This window comes from Macrobrachium rosenbergii, chromosome 6 (genome assembly GCF_040412425.1).
Source record: "Macrobrachium rosenbergii isolate ZJJX-2024 chromosome 6, ASM4041242v1, whole genome shotgun sequence".
Classification (NCBI taxonomy): Eukaryota; Metazoa; Arthropoda; class Malacostraca; order Decapoda; family Palaemonidae; genus Macrobrachium; species Macrobrachium rosenbergii.
Genome location: NC_089746.1, coordinates 47,543,517 through 47,568,801, shown reverse-complemented (window position 1 = coordinate 47,568,801; position 25,285 = coordinate 47,543,517). Strand labels below are relative to the sequence as shown.

General features: G+C 37.4%; 1 protein-coding gene across 34 annotated transcripts in view; it reads right to left on the bottom strand.

Annotated features, from left to right (window-relative positions):
- Ctl2 (Choline transporter-like 2) overlaps positions 1 to 25,285 on the bottom strand; it is a 72,730-nt gene that overhangs the window by 22,308 nt on the left and 25,137 nt on the right. For 6 of the 34 annotated variants that reach the window (XM_067105700.1, XM_067105701.1, XM_067105708.1 and 3 more), the window contains exons 2-3: positions 1,406 to 1,528; positions 149 to 312 (exon numbers count right to left, since the gene is read on the bottom strand). In XM_067105700.1, coding sequence (XP_066961801.1) covers positions 149 to 312; positions 1,406 to 1,528 — 287 coding nt within the window. Of the gene's footprint in view, positions 1 to 148; positions 313 to 1,405; positions 1,529 to 4,403; positions 4,585 to 4,978; positions 5,256 to 7,318; positions 7,641 to 17,780; positions 17,895 to 25,285 lie in introns of those variants that run through there. The other 28 variants (XM_067105723.1, XM_067105730.1, XM_067105724.1 and 25 more) reach the window with 20 other exon arrangements.

Below are 25,285 nucleotides of genomic sequence, written 5' to 3'. Positions count from 1 at the left end.
CCATACTATCATATTCTGGAATACTGCAGAGGATAAAGTAATAAGCTCTCGACATTGCCTTAGTGGCTATCTTCAATATTTCGCTATGCTTTGGAAGTGTGCAACTGACTGGATTATATGCACTGGATTTTTCACATCTACAACTGACCTGTGGTGTTGGGCACCCAGTTGCAATGACTTTTGGAGAAGCACATCTTGTCAGATCAAAGAAAAGAAGGTAAGTCTTATTGATCACTTCAGGGTCTTTACCACAAACACGACCCAAGCTGTCTGTTGGGTATAGCAAGCGAGATGGGTCTCCATTGAAGGCCGCTGTGGAATCAATGGAAGGTTATCATAAAATTCACATTTTCTCAATACTTGTGAATAATATTTTATAATCATGATATTCCCCTCTAGCAAGGAAAAAGATAATTATGAAGCACTGAATCACAATATTTTAAGTAATGAACTCCTACAATAATCATTCTCTTAACAATACAAAATTTAAAACAATTTTCATTTCATGAAAATATCATAATTTTCCTAATGCTACTGCACTTAATTTTTAAAGAGTAAACAACCTAGAGGTCTACAGAAACAAATCAAATGAAAACATAATTCAGATCAAATACGTGCTACCCTCCCAATTCAAAATTATTTGACACCAGTATATCCCAGTTTTAACTGCCTGCACTTCCCTGAACAACTGTCCAGAAAATACCTACCTAATATAGCTTTAACCTTAAAGCACAAGAAAAAGTATTATAGATGTTCCTGAACAGCTTTCCTATAAAATTACCAATAACGTATTTATCTTTGCCATGAGAATTATACTGTACCTAGAGAATTATACTGTACCTAAGTTTACTGTACTAAGCAACAGGTCAGAGAAGGTACCAAACTAGTCTTAAGATAATTGATATACCTAAGACCCACCAATTCAAGAAAATCAAAGACCTGATACTGCCTGTATCATTACTTATTCTTCTTTTAACAAATCTTATACTACAAGTAGCAGTAACTGGTAATTTTTCCCCTTGTAACACGTGTGGTCTTTATAACGCCTTGAGTCAGACAATGCTATTGTTTGAAGGGTTCAAGGCAGAGTTTTCCAATCCCATGCTAAGACCTCAACCTTTTGTGGTCTCCAGCATCTAATTCAAACAAATATATTTATGATTCTAAAAACAAAATTAACAAATAAAAACAAACTTGTAAATAACATGAACTATGTGCATTACAGTGGCTGACTGCGTGAGTCCAAATTCAGACTGCCTAACATGTTTCATTATATGGTATTAAAGTGACCCACTTGGATTCTGATTTTATATTTAATGCCCCACTGAAAAAAAATGACTTTAAGGATAAGGACTTTTCTGGGTCCTATTACAACCGATGTTAAGAAAATAAGCCTGAAACTTACCAAATCCTGCTACAACGCCCCATCCTGCAAGGAATGCTATAAAAAGCAGAAAGCAGAGAATATCTGTGCAAGACCTGTTCTTGATGGGGCCTTTGAATTCTGGATCATACTGCACAGGTTCTCCTGAAAGAATATGAAGGTATAAGTTATAAAAGTACCTATATATATACAGTGCATAAAAGTTATATGCTTTAATAAAGAAACTACTGAGCAAACTTGTTCTAATTCTTTAGCTAATCACTGAGGGGGGGAAAAAAGTAACATACAGAGTCAATGACAACAACAGAAAATTACAGTTTTAGTTATTTTTTTATTTTACCCACGAAAAAAACGAACATCATATCTATACCAAAACAGATTTGATTATTGCTCTTCACCCTTGATATGCATCCAACCGGCTAAACTTCCACTTGTTCTAGAGCAAAATAGCAACTGAATGATCCGACATACCCTATATTCCAAGAAGTATTCAGTTTGTTGATCATTTCTACACGCTATGTAATGCCCTGCTAACTTCAGATGAATTCAGAAGGTAACGAAACTCTACAATGAATATCAAAACCATTCTCAATGGTATTTCAAAACAATACATTTCGAACTTACCGGATTTATGTGAAAATGGAACATAGTTAATGATCTAAAGACATGACAATATTCTCCATTGTATAATGAGGAGTTGCGACTATTTCAAAGTGCAAGGTGTTAAGATACATCTATCATTTCACGGTACAGGATATATACTGTCACAATATGAAAGACTAAACTGTACTGCTCCTGCTAGTTGCTTGCAGCAAATAACTTGACTTCAGTACTGTATGTAACAATCAGCACTGTTACCACAATAAAATCTCTACATTTCGTTCTTGAATCCACATTTAAATATAAAGAGATTATCCAAATGCTCGACCCCACAAATCCAAAGAAAATATAACCAGAGATGCACGAATGTTTCAAGATCATCTAATCTTATGTGCCTAAATGTTTTAATGATTGTGGCGACCGTATCAGGCAGATAATTTTATTGTCACAAATACTTGTTCTGCAGAGATTACCAAACCTTAAAAGGCATGTCAACATTGCAAAACTCTTTGGGGATTTAATGAGCCATTAGTTTACAACGTTTAAACTGAGAAAAATATAAAGAATTGAAAAATTACTGAAGAATATCAATAAGAGTACAGTAATGATTTATTGGGTTGATGGAGGGGGGTGTCCTCCGATGACATTGACTTTGGAAGTTTTACTTCTCAATCAACGTTCTAAGGTTTTTTAAGCTTTAACTTCGAATGCGGTGAAGTTATTCAGGCCAAAATCCAGGGAGACTCAAACAAAAAGTATGGGCATATGGGCAATATATATATATATATATATATATATATATATATATATATATATATATATATATATATATATATATATACATATACATACTGTATATATATAAAATTCATAAGAAATGGAGAATGGTACAACTTCAGCATAGCATTATGGTCTCTCTTATTCCAGTTTATCAACATAAGGGATGAACAACCTATTGTACTGAGGAATGTAAAACTGACATCTAATGTTCTGTCAAACGTAGCAAATAACGGTCCAGCTGTAGAAGTTACAGGCACTACAGGCAAAGATGTGATTCTTCCGAGAGTTTGATCAAAAGGACCAGGAAAACCAATACTGTAATCTACTTGGGGCAACTCCATTTAGAAGATAACGAACCCGGATGTTATTGATTCCCTGTCTAGCAAACAACGTGAACATCTGCCTAGCGTTCCAGCAACATTAAATGGGCATATGATTTAAAGTGCTGTAGTGAGGAAAGTCTGAGGATAATATTAAATGCTGTCAAATATCCAGAATTACAGGGCACACTTTTACAAACATAGAGATCATAAAATGAAACTTGCCCAGAGATTACGGTAAAAGGTCTTTATTTGTCACTGTTCACACTCATACTTCAGTGTTTACAGTAGGCCTACACCACTTACAGATATGTTCAAGATCTCATTTTAAGACCAGCGGCTAGGACTAATCTATTTGACCGATTACAAGAAGAGCAATGCAACGACCTACAGCTACTAACTAAATACAGTAAGACTAAATTATGTCCAATGTCAACACTCGCGTTGGTAGCAACGCAAAATACAACAAACGTCACGGCCTTCTGCCCGAAGAACATGACAGCACCAGACCATTTGAAATTAGTAGACTCCGTTGTCGGTGGCTTACATTACAGATCACATTAATACAGCTATAATTTCTACAATTGCACCATAAGCATCAAACTGCTTTCTTTAACCCACACATTAACTGAGGACTAGAAGATCATCTTTTCAATGACCTTCCAGAGCACTATAATGAAGGAATTACTGCAATGTACACCCAAATTTACCCAATTCATCCTTTTTAGAAGCAAAGAGTTGCATAGGCCTAACTATAAAGTGCCTATCTTTATAAAATGCCTTAAAAAAAGAAAATTACAAAAATGAACAGATCATCTAATGGCTATAAAAAATAAATGGGAAATGGCTGTGTGTGGCCAGTAAATTCAAGAGACACCAACTAAAGGTGAGGTAAAAATAAATAAATGCTGAAAAACATACATAAATAAATTATCTGTTTAAGCAGCAGCAATGTTATATCATGCGGATTTTGCTCCAATATAAATTTTACTTTCCAGAGAATCGCAGGTTTAAAACATAGGGAGAATGGCGTCACATTAGCAACCTGATGCGTGCGATTATGAGTCACAAAGAGATCTGAGAAGCTACGTAACTTTCACAGAATTTGTGAACGTACGCTCCAAATTCCCCTGTAAGAGAAAAAAAGTTTGAGAGAGAGAGAGAGAGAGAGAGAGAGAGAGAGAGAGAGAGAGAGAGAGAGAGAGAGAGAGAGGGGGGTTTCGTTTTCAGAAGCCGTAACCCAGCACGATCTACTCTTACGGACAAATACACATTTACATGAATGGATTCATTGATACGCAGGCAGACAAGCTACTCACTTTTCCCCTCCTGATCTTCTCTCTGCTTCTTCTTCCCACCCATTTTAATTTATTTAGTTAATTCCTGCGTGAAAATGGTGGTAATTCGGTTAGGCAGCACTGCAAATGAAATCACTGATAAACAATGAGACTTCAACTCGTGTGTATCCACAACACACAAAAGAAGCCTTCATCAGTAGGAAACATTCACAAAAATGGGTCTTAAATCAAGTTCAGATTACGTCTGACTTCGCGGATATGATTTCAGTGTTACGAACGTCACAACAGGCGCTTTTCTCAAGCTACATGGCGTAACATTTCCGCTGAGAGTGTCCATGTAAAAACAAGTTCACTGTAACTGGTGTGACCGTCCTCAAACCTCAGTCTGTTATAACTTATGGCAGAACTAAGTATTAACAAATAATATCAAACCATAACAATTTATTTATTCTCGGTGTCCTGATATAAGACCAGTTATGTTATATACGATTTCACCATTTATGTTCATCGCTTTTGTTTTTAATTTAACAACGGATACTATCAGGTAAATAAATAAATTATTTTCACGAACAATAATTATGGAAAAAAAATTTCACCTTGTTTTATAATAGCCCAGCACTATGCATAAAAGGGAAGTGGAAAAAGCTCGCAGGTTACAGATACTTTTAGTTAGTGGGCCTAAGAACAAGATGACACCTTTCTGAAAAAAACTGAAGAAAGTTCAATAAACACGGTTTTTTCTCTAAAAGCTGACGTTCTTTACACTACGCTTCGATATACACCTATCAACAGCACAGAACCGTTTCTTCGCCTGACATGATGCGAGGTTCCCAGCGCCAACGCTGCGTCCCAACTAATCTAAAGTTTTATTGTGGCTGTAATCCTATGACGCGAGTTGGCAAGTAGTCTTATCGCTTAATTTTCCACAATTCGGAGATTCAATCATAACCGTCCCTCTTACGTTACTTAACTTAATGACCTCTTTAAATAGACTACGAAATACGAACACAAATTGGTGTTTATTTTATCACTAATATGAATACATGGCTACATAATAACGGGAAATTATGCCAGGCACTTCCAGATACGTTGAGACAGAAGTATTTAGTGTTCCCTGGTTGTTCCGGACGTGCCTAGCCATTCGAGCGATACAATGGCCTTGAAAATCTTCTGGCTTTTGATAAACATTTGATTAAGTTTTACAATTTTGTAAAATTTACGCCGCCAAGACAAGCCCTGAGGCACTTTCCGCCGTTCAGCGCCTCAGACAGCGAAAAACGAGAGCGGGAGTGGTTGGACAAGATAAAGAGATCCAGAAAATAAATGAGATGGGACACGAAGCTCTTAAGGTGGAACTAGGAGAAATTTCCACAGTTGAATCACGAAATGGTTTGAGCGGTTGGAGAGCAAAACTGAAGAGAGGAAGCGGGAATGGGGGTGAAGTAAAAAGCTAAAAAGTGGGCAGCGCGGAGCCGAAGGAACGCGGAAATGTGTGTGTATTAAAACTACATTTGAAATATAACAAGTATTAAATGCGCCGAAGTTTCTTCGGCGCAATCAAGTTTTCTGTTCATCGTATAATCAAGGACACCGAAAATATCTCTGTCTTTCGGTGGTCTCGGTATAATGCTGTAAGAGCCGCGGCCCATGAAGCTTTAACCACGGCCCGGTGGTGACATGGCCAATATCGTTGTCAGATGCAAGATTATGGTTAACTCTAACCTTAAATAAAATAAAAACTACCGAGGCTAGGGGGCTGCAATTTGGTATGTTTGATGATTGGAGGATGGATGATCAACATACCAATTTGCAACCTTCCAGACTCAGTAGTGTTTAGGGTCTGAGGACGGACAGAAAAAGTGCGAACAGAAACAGAAAAAAGGGCGGACGGGCAGACAAAGCCGGCACAATAGATTTCTTTTCAGAAAACTAAAAATGTAAAATTCTGTGCTTTGAGAAAGAAGTGTTGGGCAAAGTAACTAACTATTAATATTATGTAAAACTTTATACAAATAACATCAACCTACTGATAACATTCATTCAAACAAACCAAAAAAAATGTCTCTCATCCACTCATTAATTTCAATGGCTCAGAAAATTTACCTTCAAAAGCTCAGTAATCCCCAGTAATTTGCATCTGAAGAAGCCTATTCGAATTCATCTAATACAAAGATTGTTATGAAACAGTTGATCTGCATCAGTTCTTAGGAAATCAGATGTCGGTAGGTTGTTCAGTGCAACAAGAAATTGGACAAAGCTGATGAGGAGAGAAAATTACGTTTGTGGATTTCAATTAGGCGGTGAACGAGGTTTTCCGGAAATGGAATTATCCGCCGTGATGTCTGGGTGAGGAGTACGGGATACTGTAAATGGGTCACTGACTCAGTAATTGTTTGGTACAATTTTGAGTTTTCATCCTACTCTATGTGAAGCCTATACACCATCTTGGTATATCTCTCTGACACAGGCACGCATACACGCTCTCACGTATAAACACACACACACACACACACATTATATATATATATATATATATATATATATATATATATATATATATATATATATATATATATATATATATATATATATATATATATATATATATATATATAGATATATAGATAGATAGTATATATATATAGATAGATAGATAGATAGATTAGATACATAGATAGATAGATAGATATATAATATATATATGTATATATTATGCACATACTATATACATAAAATTCTACATTTTGATACTACTACTACTACTACTACTACTACTACTACTACTACTACTACTAATAATAATAATAATAATAATAATAATAATAATAATAATAATAATGGCTGTTTCTATGGCATTCAATTTATATAGTCTTCTCTATTCTTCTTTGATATCTTCTTTTCATCATGATAATACTAACAAAAAACAAACTACTTACCATGCTCTTTGACATCTTCCTCGGTCATGACTGCGGATTAATCAACCCTCACAAGGACGAAAAAGTCTCTACGAAAAACACACACTAACACATCATAGTTCCTCTGAATCTATAACACAGAAGGTTTTGTTTTGGGTTCGAGAACTCGTGGAAGAAGTCGAACCGAGTCAGACACTGTTCACTGGGTGACAAAATCACAAGGGCGCGTGATTTATTTGATACACTTCACTGGCACATGTTCTCACTGCAATGTGTTTGGAAATTCAGTGGAGGCGAGGACTTGCATCCAGGTTCATTAAGTGAGGTTTACAAACAGGACTTACTGGCGGGCGAGTAATATTAATAACAACAATTATAATACATTCGCAGTAGAAATACTAATGAAAATAGCGGTGTATATATATATATATATATATATATATATATATATATATATATATATATATACTATATATATATAGAGAGAGAGAGAGAGAGAGAGAGAGAGAGAGAGAGAGAGAGAGAGAGAGAGAGAGAGAGAGAGAGAGAACTACGTTCATAAATTTTTCGAGAGAGAGAGAGAGAGAGAGAGAGAGAGAGAGAGAGAGAGCTCATCCCACCAAGTACAAATTCAAAACAGAAACAGCTGAAGATAAAACGAGTGAAACGGCTGAAGATAAAAGGAGAAGAGATACTTAAAAGTAACAGGAATTAAACCGCACGTAAACAATATAAAATAAAATCTACAAATGAACAAAACCTAACACAACTAATCAAATGTTGCTTGCTAAATATAGTAAGAGTAACATGTTTATAACTTAATAATATATATATATATATATATATATATATATATATATATATATATATATATATAAGTATTTAAGGAAAGCTTTAAAAGAAACCAATATCACATAGATATTACACTTACAAGTTTTCAACACAACGGCACGATAACATCTCGCAATAAATCAATGGCAAATTTACAGCGGTCTAACAGATTTACAACGAGCCTACAAAAACCAATATCAGATTTACATCGACCCACGATCTTAAAAGGTCTTTCAAGAAAGCTCTCTCTAGACCATGCATTGAACCAACATCAGATTTGCAACTACAGCTCTGCAATGAACCAACATTTAAACGAACCAACAAAAGATTTTCTGCATGGTAACAATGCAAGTAACAGATCTACCATGAACCAACAACAATTAAACAAACTAAAAGCAGGACTGAAGCGAACCAATAGTAGATTTACACTGAATCAACTACAGATTTACCAGGAACCAACAACAGATTTTCCATGAACCAACAACAATTAAACAAACTAAAAGCAGGACTGAAGCGAACCAATAGTAGGTTTACAATGAATCAACAACAGATTTACCATGAACCAACAACAATTAAACAAACTAAAAGCATTACTGAAGCGAACCAATAGTAGGTTTACACTGAATCAACTACAGAACCAGCAACAACCAACGACAATTAAAACTAAAAGCAGGACTGAATTTTAAATGAATCAACTACAGATTTACAAGAACAACAGATTTTCCATGAGCAAGCAACAACTAAACGAACCGATAGTAGGTTTACAATGAATCAACAACAGATTTTCCATGAACCAAACAAAAACAGATTTTCCATGAATCAACAACAATTTAAACGAACCAAAAAGCAAGACTGAAGCGAACCAATAGTAGGTTCACAATGAATCAACAACAGATTTACCATGAACCAACAACAGATTTTCCATGAACCAACAACAATTAAACGAGCTATAAGCAGGACTGAAGCGAACCAATAGTAGGTTCACGATGAATCAACAACAGATTCACCATGAACCAACAGCAATAGCAGTTTGAAGGAACTATGAATCAACAACAGATTTACCATGAACCAACAACAATTAAACGAACTATAAGCAGGACTGAAGCGAACCAACAGTAGGTTCACAATGAATCAGCAACAGATTTACCAAGAACCAACAACAATTAAACTAAGAGCAAGATTGAGGCGAACCAATAGTTGGTTCACAATGAATCAACAACAGATTTACCATGAACCAACAGCAATTAAACGAACTAAAAGCAGGATTGAAGTGAACCAATAGTAGGTTCAGAACCAAGAACATTTCAAAAATTCCATACAAACAGAAAATCTATTCAGTCAAATTAATTGAAATTTACTGTTAAAAACTTCTTTGACTATGCTATACAAATGCTCAAAGTCTCATGCGTCTAAATACAATATTTATGTGGGTTATTGATTTTGCTACCACTCCCCTTAAACGAACTAATAGCAGGATTGTAACACACCAATAGTAGGCTCACAATGACTCTACAACAGGTTTAGCATAAGTCCCTATAAACAAAAGCGTCCATCAGATTTCTCCTTGAGGAGACGCTGCCTTCCACCCGCATTCATATTTTCACACGGTATAATTAACCCCCTCATTAAAGCCACTATGCTACCATGTGCAGTGACCTTGAGACCAGGACCTGGTTCTCATCAGAGAGCCAAGAGCATCTTTCACAAAAGTAATCATGGGAGAGTAGCCGAGAACATTTTCGTTAGATTCCAATTTTGTAATCCTCCAGATAGGCCTAATGTTAAAAAGCGTGCATCCATTTTTTGATTCTGTTAATTTACAGTGATTGTCCTTGTGAAATATGAAACCAAATCTTATTATTGTGTAATATCTATATGGTACACATACACAAACACACACACACACACACACACACACACACATATATATATATATATATATATATATATATATATATATATATATATATATATATATATATATATATATATATATATATATATATAATATATATATATATATATATATATATATATATATATTTACCTTTCTCCATGACTAAATTGTATGACTGGCAAACATTCGATTCTCCCATGGGCACTACTCGCTAATGACGGCAGTTTGCAAGCTAATCGTGATGAACCTCTCAACAAACATTTGGTGCCACGCTGTCTGTTGCCATTCTTTCTAACCGTTATCTAGTCTTTATTACACACACACACACACACACACACACACACACACATATATATATATATATATATATATATATGTGTGTGTGTGTGTGTGTGTGTGTATACACGTATGTGTCTGTGTGTGTGTGTATGACAAGAGGACAAAATATGAAAATATGAGCTAAAAAAGCAGAATGTGATTTTAGGACTAAGGAAAAAGCCCTGCTGATTCAAGACAAAAGATTTTATATGGAATCATAAGAATGAAGTCCTTCACCAAACTGGTGCAGTGTAAAGGAGGATTCAATTCAGCAATAAGAGAGGCAGTTTGAGAATTAAGTCTAGATTTAAAAAACCTAGACGTATTTACTAAAAATGAGATATTCTGACAGTCCCAATACCTTAGCATTAAACTTTATGAATATTCCAATGTTTAACTACAGCCATGCGTAAACAAGAGATTGTAGTCTGTATACAAATATTCTATGAACATAACCACAACTCTGACACACCTAGATCAATGACAGAAGTAATGCAAGAACGGAATAAAAAAAGCCTGTGGTTTGTCCGTTCATGAGAAAACCAGTAAAGAATCTGTATTGCCTGCTGGGTCATTCCACTGTCCTATTAACGAAGAGATTACAGCCATAATAACGTCGTGAATGGGGAAAGCAGTCATACACATATCATGTCACAGAACCATTCCTTCGGTTCAATTTCGTGCCTTCGAGAAGACAACCATTTGTACCCAGGTCAGAGCAAGGAAAAAAAAAAAAGACGCAGAAAAAGAATCTTCGGCCTCCGTGTAACTATGTTAAGCCCTGCAACTCTATTAATCTTTCAGCCCCAAGCTCTCCATCTGAGGAGTTTAGAGGGGGAGCTAGGGGAGGAGGGGTTGAAGGACGCCGGGGGAAGGGAAGGGGATAGCCTATGATTGGATTCAGTCTCTGGAAGATAAATTTAAGACTCTTGGACGCATGAAAATCAGAAGCTAAGGTATTCAGGAAGTGGAACGTACAGGCTATGTAAAAATGGATGAGGCGTCGTTACACAAACGAGAGGTAAGGATTGCCTCGTCGAAGCACCCATATTGCATTTTTGTTTTTTTATCTCTGTAACTCTCTATCACTTCCTCTCTTCCTGTTTCTACATCGACTGACTCGTTCCAATCGACTGACCACCAGGTACTTACATTGCTTTGGTTTTAGAAGCATGCTCACGGAGAGAGAGAGAGAGAGAGAGAGAGAGAGAGAGAGAGAGAGAGAGAGAGAGAGAGAGAGAGAGAATAACCTGTGCCATGAAAAAACTTCTTAATCACGAGATGGTTTCGTGTTCTACCTTTTACAGGTACCATTTTGGGCGCCGTTCCGGTAAGGCCACCCACCAGGCTGTAACGTCTTACATTTAAACTTCCGCATTGTCCGGTTCGATAAAATTTTTTCCTCAACCATCAAGCTATGGGAATCCCTTCCTCCTCCTGCTTTCCTCTCGAGTTCTATCAACACCCTTCCGAATTCCAGATTAATTTTCAATCCCTTTCGGTCGACGAAAATCTCGTATACTCAAAACCGTCGAGATAAACGGATATTAAACGAATAAAACTGTCAATCTCTGGGGTATAAGGATCTTATCTATATTTTTAATTAGGCAATGTGCAATAAATATGCAGTTCAATATATTTTGTAATTTCTATTATTTATCTTTTAAATAAAATAAAGCAGTAAGTTTTAAATATTAAAAATTTTTTGTACCTGAACCCTATGAAGACACCTACAACTCTTAACGTTTCATATCACCAAAAAATAAAATTTAGCCAATGCTCCCTCATAAATAATAAACTCAAGGGTGACGTAATTTTTCTTATCTTTATGGAATGCAAATCTACTTCTTCCCAGATAACGTTCCCTTCATATTCAGCTGCGACATAAGAAAAGTATTTTCTTTCCCCTTTTCCCAACAGCACCGAAAACACTGAGCGGGGAACATGCAAGCGTCATTCGATACAATATAAAAGCGAATACAAACGTAGGATTTAGATGCTGGAGCAGATTTACGAATATTAAGCTATTCGCAGAGAGCAATAGACCGAGTTTCATCCCACGGACGGGAAATGACTTGGAGCTGTTTCCTGAGAATCCCAAATGACACTGTTAACCTGGGTAGTGAATGCGGTACCTCTCGGTTAGTTAGATGTGGTGGGTGGCAGCCACATTGAAAAAATGCATGGGGCTAGCAATCCTACCCCAAAAGAATTATTGAGAAGCAAGAAGTTGAAACCCTATGTATATCCTTTTCCATAGGCCTTCAATGCACCCCGGGGAAACGCAATGCACCTACATTTTCACATCATCTACAGATAGGACCATGGCTTTGGCTAATAATCTTCTATGCAATTTAATAAACATACAGTCCGTAGGAAATAAAACTAACACTATTAGAAGTGTGATAAATGATAAGCAAGTGAAGAGCATACAAGAAGAATGCAAATTTAAAAAGGAACTAAAGGCTCTCCTATTCTGCATGAGCTACGATACTGACGAGAAAGCAGAAAGACAATTATAAAATATATAAGAAGCACCTTATTTCGAAAACGTACATTGGCCCGCCAGAGAGGGAGTCAACCCTGTGGAGGGCTGTACATAAAACCAAACAAAGTGAACAAAATAGGACAGGGACCTCCGCAACGTATCGGTATACCGATTAACTAAAGAAAATAAGCTAATCACTCAGAATTCGCTAACATTTCAGTAATATCTATAACGTATCAAGCAATGCACCTACCGAGGTTTTGGATATGGAAGAAGATGCTTTTCACGTAAATGCCACCAAGCTCCTTGAATGTCACCGTAATTAAATACTTTCAAAATAATTATACACTTAAAAATACCGTATCCTTGATCTACCCCCCGCCCTGGAATTCTATCCCTACTTCTGTTTTCACTAGAATACTAGGATTTTTTAGACTGTCTATTCCATCGGCCTTCGTAATGAAATAAAACATTAATCAAAATCTTCTTGCTTGATTTAATGCACACTTCGATCGTCGACAGCCCGACCTCTGCATTCAATTCATAGCGTGAATTATGAATTTAATGGCCGCCAGGAATGAATGACCTGAATAATTCCTCTGTCAATTCATGGTGGATGAAGGCTCAATTTACCTCGACAGCTGACTGGGTGGACAACATGGAATTTTCTCTTTCTCTGTCATTATATATATATATATATATATATATATATATATATATATATATATATATATATATATATATATATATATATATATATATATATATATATAAGCAATTTATGTTGAAGTCAGTGGTACTACTGGCAGACTAATTATTTAGACTGAATCAGTCTATACTACTTCTCTTTCTCTTCAGGCAAGCTTCTCAGAATAAAGAAGTTTGCCTGAAGAGAAAAAGAAGTAAATATACTCTGAGTCACAGTCTATATAACAAGTTAGTGTCTGCAAATAATGCCACAGATTTCAACAGAAACTGCATGAGAGAAAATATGCCCATATAGCATCTCTCTCTCTCTCTCTCTCTACACACACACATATATATATTATATATATACTATATATATATATATATATATATATATATATATATATATATATATATATATATATATATATATATATATATATATATATATATATATATATATGTATATATAATCACGGGGCCTCTTGGTACCCCATCCATAACCGTCATCAAAGAAGCCTGAAGCTCGTCTAACGGCCAAATCACGCATAAACCATGGCATGTAATCGTGCATGCTACCCTCCGACGCTAGCAATATATTAGACTACGCCAGTGGCCACAAATTTTCGGTGGAGTGCACGACAGGATATTTTTTTTTATGGTTCAACACTTGACGAATCATGGGTGCGGCGACCTTAAATCCACTCAAGTGTGTCTAGTTATTAGAAGCCAACATTGACGCTAATCGCCCAAAAATGAGTCTAGGTTGATTAAAGCTAAACGCTTTGCCGCTTCTGAAACGAAAATTAGAAGCAAAGCAATCACCATGACGTTGAGCCGAATTGGGACGTGACTGAGCAACCAACATCGTCGGATTTAAGCTTCTTAAGAATCAACCTTTTAAAAGGGCAATGATACGTAACAATTACCTCTTGGCAGACACACACGGCCACCAACAGCACAATGTGTACAGTGCGATTATTTCTGATTGTCAAGTACACTCCGTAACCTAATGTTAAGAATTTTTTTTAATCCCCGCGGAGTACAATATGGTAATCATGATTTATAACCTAAATTAAAGTAACTGATCTTGGCTACTGCATATTTCACCCAGCAAAAATCAAGAGGAGGTTAAACTCACCGCATTGGAGACTATGAGAAAAGTGACGACAATCTGGATAGGATCTACCCCTCGTAACATTTCATTACAATCCATCTCTAACGTTCTAAGGTATCCTGCGAACTACAATACAACCTAAAAGAATAAGGACAAAGGTTAACAATACCCCAACTTTACTTAGCAACGGCCAGGCACCTTCAAACTCGGCACGGTGCAGAGGAGGCAAATTGATCCTCGGTTAGATTGCACAGGATAAGTTGCCCACGAGGTCCCCTCTACTGCAGCACTCGACGACTGAACGAAAGTATGGAGCCAATTTGGCTACCTGACTCATTCTCCATACAACATGACGATAAGACTATTTCGTGTGTGTGAGAGAGAGAGAGAATCGCCATGCAGTGGACCTATTTCAGCGAGAGAGAGAGAGAGAGAGAGAGAGAGAGAGAGAGAGAGAGAGAGAGAGAGAGAGCACCATGCAGTGCAACTATTTTAGAGAGAGAGAGAGAGAGAGAGAGAGAGAGAGAGAGAGAGAGAGAGAGTTGGATGTGGGGAGGGGGCGGTTGGTCACACGACGCTTATCGGTGCAATTTGGGTTTAAACTGTACCTAAGGTCAGCCAGCCATTAATGACTGCGTTTTTACCTTCAATATAATTGATCAAACAACCTCAGATTGAATACCAACAAATACCAACTACGTACATCTGAAATATCTAGTAGGTCTATATCTTGAAAATCTAAATTTTCAAAAATCGTAAAATAAAATTTAGTCTCATATATCCGAACCAGATGGTTGACATAACAAAGGAAAAAGACTTACTTCCCGTACTTAATATAATCACACTCCCTTTCTCTCTCCTGCTGCTTCATTGTCCGGCAAAAACAAAGAAACAGAAGGAATGTGGAGGATGATGCCGGCTGGCCAAATCTACACACACGATAGAGGAACTCTGGCTGCTAAACTACTGCTACCATCATTTCTTCTAGCTGCTTTTGTTACTGCCATTTCAAGGGGGCTTCCTTCCTCGTTGTTCTACGAGTGTCGCATGATCCCAAACATTTTGGGCAAAGGACAACTCTTCTGATAAAAAATGTCATTGCTTTCGACGAAGTCAAAATCATGAGACTAAGTTTAGCAACTGTCGTTCGTTCGTTCGTTCGAGAGAGACAGAGAGAGAGTCGGAAGTCGAGTTCGTATTATATATATATATATATATATATATATATATATATATATATATATATATATATATATATATATATATATATACATACACACATGTGTGTGTGTGCGCGCGCGCGTGTGTAAAAGAAAAAGAAAGATCGATTTGACCTGCGTACCAAGATTAGACGAAAAGACAATAGCTTCTGCAGTAGCCTACTCGGGACAAACAAGAGTTATCAAAGTCAAATTAAAGCCAAATGCATACGTTGCAGTGACAGAAGTGTGTGTGTGTGTGTGTGTGCCATTGATCGTCGACCAAGGTAGGTCACTCGGAGACTAGTGAATTGTGGCGGATCGTGACAAGGTATTTCACTGCAGCGACGCTTCAACAAACAATGGATTGAATCACCAACCAGCTATGCTCTGTTAAATAAAACATTCATATAATTTAATAGGAGGATGAATATTGTTTTCCTGTAAACAATGTGGGTACACATCTTTGCATTATTTTGTATGAAGGAAATGTTTTCATTGTCAGTTACAAAACGTTCGCTTAGGCTCAGTATAAACAAATGAAGCTGATTTGATAATTTTCTCATAAGAACGAAGCAAGTTCATTGTAAAATGAGATACATTAACCAGATTATTACAGGACATTTCTAATCCATTCCCCAACATTCCATTCCAGGCCACATACCCGAATCCTTACACCATACCCAAACTTCAATTCATATTATATAGCAAACTTCAATTCCCTGATAACATAACCAAACTTTGATTCCTAAGCCTAGCTCCACATAATTTTCAATTTTAAACCAATAACGCACAATCTTCAACTCACAAGCTAGGCTCATTTTAGACATCAAACCTATAACAATGGTTTTCCTTTTTGCAAACAAAGGCACACCACTCTGCTTGCGTAATGTACGATTTCATAAATGGCTGTGAAAGGATTTAGATGAAAATTCACTAATTTATCTTGCAGTAATTGGAGAACCTCTTCTGTGCTTCTTTTATATCACTATGAAAAGTGACTTACGTCTACTCTCATATATTATATAAAAAGACGTTACGTTGTAGCAGACTATTCCTGTGCAATATAGGCCTATACATACATACACACACACATATATATATATACATATATATATACATGAAAATTTTCAGAGCCGACTGTAAGTACCCGCCCTGATTTCATTTTATTGTAAAATCTGCTAGAGGGAAAATGTGTTCGTTCACCCAAGGCTACAACAGGTACATACTGTAGTGCCATGCGTATTCCCCTGCCTAAATTTTCTTCCCTTTTTATACATTCTACCACGAAAACACTACGTCCATCTCTTCTTCCCTCATCTTCGCCCTTGCAAAATCTCCTTTTAAAGGGCATAGACACGACTCACGCGGGACACCAAACACCCTTTGTTTGTTGTTTGCTTGTTTACGACTTCGCTTCTTGGCATCGTTAACCCTATGCATCAGTACTTGTGAACCACGAGTTACCACGGCCACATTATTTCGTCTTGGCAATCACGATGGTTATTTATTACAAATGTCAAAGATTAGTTTATTTAAGCCTGTCTCAAGCATTTAATCTGAGCAACTTTTCGACTCGGTAGCGTTCGCTTAAGAACATGCGTACTGATGACAGTCATATCTTGGTAAAAACATTAGGTTCGTCTAGCGTCACACACAAGGGAAAATAGACTGTCATCTCCCACCCATAGCCATACGCCGAGGGACATCATTACGATCAACAATCTCCTCGAGCACAATGACATTTCGGAGAACGACGCCAACCATCCACACATCCATCTGGGTAGAGAAAGGTTGCCACACGCGCACTTAACCCCTCAATTTTCTTTACAGATATTCGTCGCGTTATTTCCCAAAAGTTCGCTGGTCCTTCCAGCGGTGATTCATCCATTCACAATAACGAAATGTCACGAGGACACGTCTCTGCAAACCAACACTACACTGACACAAAACAAGAAGCTGACCACGATGCCATACGGTACTACTGGCTTCCGAAGCGTGAGAGCGGGACTGAGACTCTGAGAGCGCCCTGCTCGGTCACGACTCCCGGCAGTAGTCCTGGCAGCCTATGTTACCCGCTGGTTCGAAGGAAGGGGGGAGAAGAAGTGGTGGGGAAGGGGAGGGGGGGGGATAAGACGCTTCGCGCAATAGCCTTCTCAAATCCCACTTACGAAAAATGCTCATCACCGAATTCAAAATAAAACGAAGGGCAAAGGAGGTGAGAAAGAAACCGTTGTAAGAAACACTACTAAAACACACAGTTACATGCTAAAAAAAAATAGAAGTTACAAGATCCATCAAGGGGTTTAAAATATTGGCAAAAGATCGAAGAGCTCTCTTTGTTTGTCACACTGGAACGGTGATTATAATCCTAGAAAACATATCTGGCGCTAAATGTTCCTTTAAGAGTACAATTTATAGACAAAGAACGCGAAGCCGTACTGATCATTTTAAAATACAATTTCAACAGACGAGTGACACCAAATACTTTCTCGTAATGAGGGAACATATAATTAGTAACCGATGATGAATGACATATCTAAAAATCAAAACGAATGTTTATAGCTAATAAATATAGTTTATTTAATATTAAACTATTGATTTCTAAATCCTTAACAATTTTTAATACGTCAATGCATCTTCGATAGGCCTACTCTAAAGCATCATTCGGTAGACCTGCGCAACAAAGACCGTTAAAACCATTAATGGAAATGGGCTTCGGATATTTTTGTGATTACTGTGTTAGGAGTCATTCTTATTAAGTAAATTTGAGGTTTAGGCCTAACGTGCAATGCATTTCAGTAGTAGTAGCGTCTACAAAGCTTGTAGACAATGGCCAGCAGAAGCAAGGTGATGTCCGCAGTAGAAAGCAAAGTGGACATTAATGCAACCATCACTGGATCTTATGAAACGTAAAACAAGCAACATCAAACGGAAAAAAAATCAGATAGCGTTCATACTGGGGTGGTCCAAGAGTATCAACTGCATTAACGACGTGTGACCAGAGGAATAGCAAAGAAGGTCAGTGACACTTATTGATTGCCAACAACTTTGAGCTTCATTTCACTCGGTTTCTCTGACACCAGCTGCCGATTCGAAATCTTGGAGGTGAACAAAATGGATTTTTTTTTCCCCTTAAGTTTAAACTTTCAGGCAGCGGCAAGAACAGTGAATAACGGTAAAGCATTTTTTTTTACGCAGATCCTCTATACTAAGGGACGCTGAATAACAGCGATTAATTTTAGCATAAATTAATTAACCTTAGTGGCATAACACTAAAATGCAATTATCTTGGATCGATTTCACAGAAATCCCACAGGCAAAACATTTCCGAAATATCCCAGTAACAAAGTAGGAATCACAAATACCAGGGTCAACCCTTCTTTTACAGTTACTAAATAATAACAAACGCTACTAACAAAACCAAGAAGAAGGTGCCCTCTCGAGGAGATTCTATAAGAATGACGTATAAGAATCTTTCAGGTACGTATCCATTGAGATGAAGATAGCATCTCGCGACTGTCGACAATCTTCCTCTTTATGAACCAGTTTTGGAATGAGCGAATATAACAGCTCAGTGTTTCTAAAATGTTGGTCTCGCCATAAGTCATACTGTCAGTTATTTTCTTCAGTTATTCTGATACTGCCTACAAGTTAGTCCTCGTGATAATATTAGTCCCAACTGCACTTGCTCTACCTTGCTGGCACCATTCTAAACGAATTAAAATGTTACTGATCACAGGAGCCCATAGGCACTGTGTGTGTGTGTGTGTGTGTGTGTGTGTGTGTGTGTGTGTGTGTGTGTGTGTGTGTGTGTGTGTGAGAGAGAGAGAGAGAGAGAGAGAGAGAGAGAGAGAGAGAGAGAGAGAGAGAGAGACCCCACACAAATAATTTAAATCATTACAAGATCCATCCCCTTTACACATTTACCTTTCTCAGTAACTTTCAGATAAGGTACATTGATCTCGTGGAGAAAGAGTAACGGGTGGCATGTTGGTGAAAAATATATCGTTAGCCATTTTTGAAGGGAAAGAACGAGGATCGAGAATGCAATAGATGGAGTGGAAGAGATGTTGGAAGAGCAAGAAGAGCACATGACATTGTGTTTAAGAAGTTGATGCACTATTATTATTACTATTATTATTATTATTATTATTATTATTATTATTATTATTATTATTATTTGAAGGGAGTAGACCCTTTTTAAACAGGTCTTATTAAAAAGGATGGCTGTATTATGCGAATTTATCTTATATAGTGTCTTTTCTATCTTTCTTATGATTCGCTTTATTCAACATGAATATCGGCCAGTTGCCGACTTCGCTGAGCCTGAAAAGCGAATCATAAGGAAGATAGAAAAGACACTTATAAGATAAATTCGCATAATACAACCATCCTTTTTAATATTATTATTATTATTATTATTATTATTCAGAAGAAGAAGAACCCTATTCATATGGAACAAGCCCACAAGGGCAACTGACTTGAAATTCAAGCTTCCAAAGAATATGGCGTTCATTGGAAAGAAGCAACAGAAGGTAATGAAAAATACAAAAAGAGGAGATCAGTTATTAAACAAGAAAAATCAATTAACAAATTAATAATTAAATAGATAAAAATGTAAATGTAAGTAAATGATTAAAGTACAAGGAGAACTGTTTTTGGCTAGTAAAGCATTGCATCTTCGCTTGAACTTTCTTATAAAATACCCTTAGTCTGTTCAATTAAACGGAGTAGCTGATATGTTAGTTTTCTGCACTAGGATTCATCCTTGACTTAGCAATTCAAGGATGAAAGAACCAGTGCCTGATGCCTTGCATTTTCCTGGCGCCACTCCCATATAAAAGTAAACAGCTGGAGGCGAGGGAAGAATATAAAAATATTTATGGAATCTTGAAGACTATCAAAACACCGGTCTGCAGGCAAATGACCTTCGTTATACATAGCCTTGCGTGACTGCACTCAACGACTGATATTTTAAAAGCCACCACGAAACGAATGGAACCTTTCTAGAACCGTCGCTGGTTTTGTTGCCGTTGTTATAGATTAAGCTAGCCTTGTGCCAGCACAGGCCCTTGCTCCTTGGGAAAAGTTGCAGAGTGCAATTCTGATATCATATGCCTTTCAACGATCGCTGGAGTCCATTTTATCTTATGTTAAAGATCAACACATGTTATCCTGATCACTGACAGTGCATTGTTGCCTTACTTTAGGTTTGCTAATTTAGTTTTTTTGATATATTCCATCTTTGTCCATATAAGGACTTTTAGATTTGTTGGGTGTGAATGTCTGTATATAATTAATATAAAATAGCATCGTTTATAATATTTTCACTAGTGGATCATTATGAAAAAATGGCGGTAATATAAGAGGGGGTCGAGACAGTTAGTGGCGAGAGAGGCTGGCCACGGGCTGAACAAAAGTAATTCTACACGTGGTCTATTTCCCGTGAACCGTTTACAGGCCAAAAAGATAACAAAACCACTTGTCAATCTTTAATATAACAAAAACCACAAGAGAAACTTGCTAAATTATATGTGGACATAGAAACACAGGTGGACACAGAACGCACAAACAACAATAATCTACACAAACAGCAGTCGCAAATAAAAGTAAATAATGTTTATAATATATATCAGTTAATAATACACATAATATACACGATTAAGCATGTCTGAAGTAAAAATAAACAGTAAGGTTGAAAAATATTCACTATCAGCCATTCATGAAAATGAGATCTATGTGTACGGAAAAATCTTTTACTAGATTTCTACAATTCGTAATATCCTCCTACGGGTTTCATTTGTGTTGCCGTTCCCCTCCCCACTTAAATCAAAGGGCCCCGCCCTTAACGAAACAATCAGAAAATGAACTGATATTTGAGCTAAAAGACTGATTGGTTTAGGGTTCCCTGGCGTCGTTACTGAGAAGCTGAAAGTACAAGAGGCTTGGAATCAAATAAGTGCTTTCCAGTGAAGTTGTGTTAACCAAACGTTCGAAAACACAATCGAACTATATAAACAACAAGTAAAAAATGTGCCGAAGTTTCCGCAATCGAGTGTTCTGTACAGAGTATAATCAAGGCCACCGAAGCTCGATCTATCTTTCGGTGATTTCGTCATAATGCTGTATGAGCCTCGGCCCAAGAAACTTTCAGCCACGGCCCGGTGGTGGCCTGTCCTATATCTTTGCCAGATGCAAGATCATAGCTAAATTTAACCTTAAATAAAATAAAAACTACTGAGGTTAGAGGGCTGCAATTTGGTATGTTTGATGACTGGAGGTGGATGATCAACATACCAATTTGCAACCCTCTAGCCTCAGTAGCTTTTAAGATCTGAGGGCGGACAGAAAAAATGCAGACAGAAAAAAGTGCGGGCAAGAAAAAGTGCGGACAGAAAAAAGTGCGGAGGGACAGACAAAGCCGGCACAATAATTTTCTTTTACAGAAAACTAAAAAGCAATAACAAACAAAAATAATACGATAATGACGGAATTATTCGGTTGAATTCTATCGTTTCCATCCCTAATGGAAAACCAAATTGGAAAGACCATAATCTGACCGATTAATTGGCATCACTTCACGAAGTGACGTCATACGGGCCATGGCTAATGGGGCCGGAAATATACACATTATGTGAAACCTGAACCCCTTGGGCGTGTAGGGCCGTCAACTGGCTTTACTTGGTGCACAGCAAGCATTATTATATAGGGTTTTGGCAGCGTCCCTTTGGACTTTTTAGTTGTCATTTATTTTCTGGATCTTTATCTTGCTGTCCAACCACTTCAGCTCCCTCTTTTCACTGTCTTAAGCAGTGAATGACCTAAATGCCCCAGTTTCATAAAAATCATATGAAGAGAAAAAATAACGATACATTATCATTGGATCTTTCTTAATAGTCATTTTAGAACAACGACGCATTATTCTAGAACTCAGAAACGCGGAAAGGCATCATAACATCTTTTAAAACACCATCCTACGGTAAACAAGGATACCATCCTATATGCCCCGGGAGCGCTCGTGGCCTCCTGTGCATCCTATTTGCCATCGCTCATCTCTCTGTCTGGCTTGACCCTTATTCCCCTACCCCGAGAGGGTCTCCTTCCCTCATAAAACCCACCCCGGAGACTCCCATACCCCGACCACAAAGCGGGTTACTCATCATCCCGACGGGACACGCCCCTAGAAACAAAACAGTGGCGTTTTATTTACTTCCCGCATCACGTACTGTTCCATCTTGAGTCTTCCATTTTTCAAAGTATATCCTTCTACAAACTTCCTAAACAGAACAGAAGTTAGCAATGATAATGAATAACAACACATAGGCCTATAAAAAAAATGAACCTACACTTTCGGTTCTTTGTGCCGTGAGTCGGGAACTGTGGAGTCATAAGTGATTGTTTTTAATATAACGTCATTACTCGCACGGTGAGCGCACTCGGCGTTAATGAACGTTTACACGCAACGTGTACATAAGAGCTTTAAACACACCATTACAAACAAAGAACGGCAAGTGGATGAGCGCTTGGATGAAGAGGAGGATGCGCTAGGCAGAACGAGGGCGAAAGGAGAGACTCCACAAACAATGGCAAACAAAGAATCCTTCAGAGAGGAACGAAAAGAAAAATTTCAGAGGATATCCTTGCGAGTGTCACAGTGACTATTCGCAGGATCATAAGCTAGTTCATTTCCGCCTGGGAAATGTCTGTTTATATGAGTGCAAGAATGTATTCGTCTGTATACTCATCTACAGTTATTTTTTATTTCATTCACTCTGATTTCTAAATAATCATATGCTGGAATTCAATTCTGCAGAAGGAAATGAAGACATACTAGAGGAAATAGTCCCTATTCATTCTGACAGAGACTATTACTGAAGACATACTAGAGGAAATAGTCCCTATTCACTCTGACAGAGACTATTAGAAGAGGAAAACATACATAACCGATTTCTTTTTCTCTTGTTCTGCGTATCGCCTCATCAGATTCAGTCAGTTTGTGCTCGCTTATGTAAGGAAAGTGCTCCTTGTTCAAGCTGTACCTTTTTTCTTCAATACGGCATAAGAAAGAATGTTTTTTGCAGAACTTACAATTATCGGTAGCTGATGTCTTTAATGTGGCTTAAATATTCTCTAATACACAAACCCCGAAGAAGAGTCCTTTCAACACACACACAAGCACATAATGGTAAGCCTACATCTCCACGCACTCACTCAACGCATAATTACATAAATTATTCATATAATGTACTGCTTAACCTAACCCTCAATGAAACCAAGCGTTTACAAAATGCAAATTAATAATATTACATGCTGTAAAAAGAAACATAACTTTTATCTTTGCTCTTGGCAGTTTAAAAAAAAAAAAAAAAAAACCCTTCTGAATATCGAAATGACCAACCCGAACAGACTACATCTTAACCCGACAAAAAACTGAAGGACGCACGGAACGTTCCCACCCCAAAAACAGCGACGCACTTCAGCAAGGTCGCTCAGTCGCAGGACCCGTTTCAAATCTGGTTTGACCTTCTCCCTGACTTGTTTCGTTAAGAATAACCCTATGGATTCCTACATGCGATTCCTGTGATATAGAATCCCAAAACTAGGGGACCCAAGGGATCTTTCCTAGACAGTGACCCCAAGGGTTTTCGGGGGTCGTTATCTAAGACTAATATTTCTTAGAGGTCACTATCTTCATGATATTTACAGTCCTTTGTTTATGTTTTTACGGTATTCCGCAAAGGCGGATACATAAAACCCTTGGGGGCTGGGGGTCACATTCTAGAAAAGATCCGACCCAAGAATTTAAGTGGAGCAAATGATAGATGGTACTATTAGGGTTAGTTATCGAATTGGAATATACAATTAAGGCCAAAGGCAAAGCGCTAGGACCCATGATGTCATTCAGCGCTGAAAATTATGTTGAAACAATTGTTGGGAGAGGGTGGAAAGCAAGATGGAAGAAAGAGAATATGAACGGAGGTATGGTAAGAGGAATGAAAAGGGTTGCAGCCAGGGACCAAAGGGACGATGCAAAGAACCTGTAGTAATGCCTACAGTCACCGCGTGAGGTACACTGACGGCACTACCCCTCTACAGGGCGCAGATCCAGTTCGTAGTCAATATTCAGTAAGCGTCCATGTCTCTGCCATCGTTAAAATGAAAAGCACACATGGATTTGCATCCTGATCAATACAAAAATCGATTCCATTACTTCTTAAGTCTTCAGCTTATTTGTAAACCGATTTTCACTGAAATCCATCAATAAAGTTTTGATATTTTGTGAATTGATAAACAGGAGAAAACAAATAGACACTAGGGAATACATTTCTTCCGACAAATGATGTGGGGTAAATATTACTTCATGTGAGCTGTAATACGTATTGCAGAAAAGTTTAACATGACAAACAACAGAAAATAACTGTGATAAGGAAAAATTCGAATAAGGTAC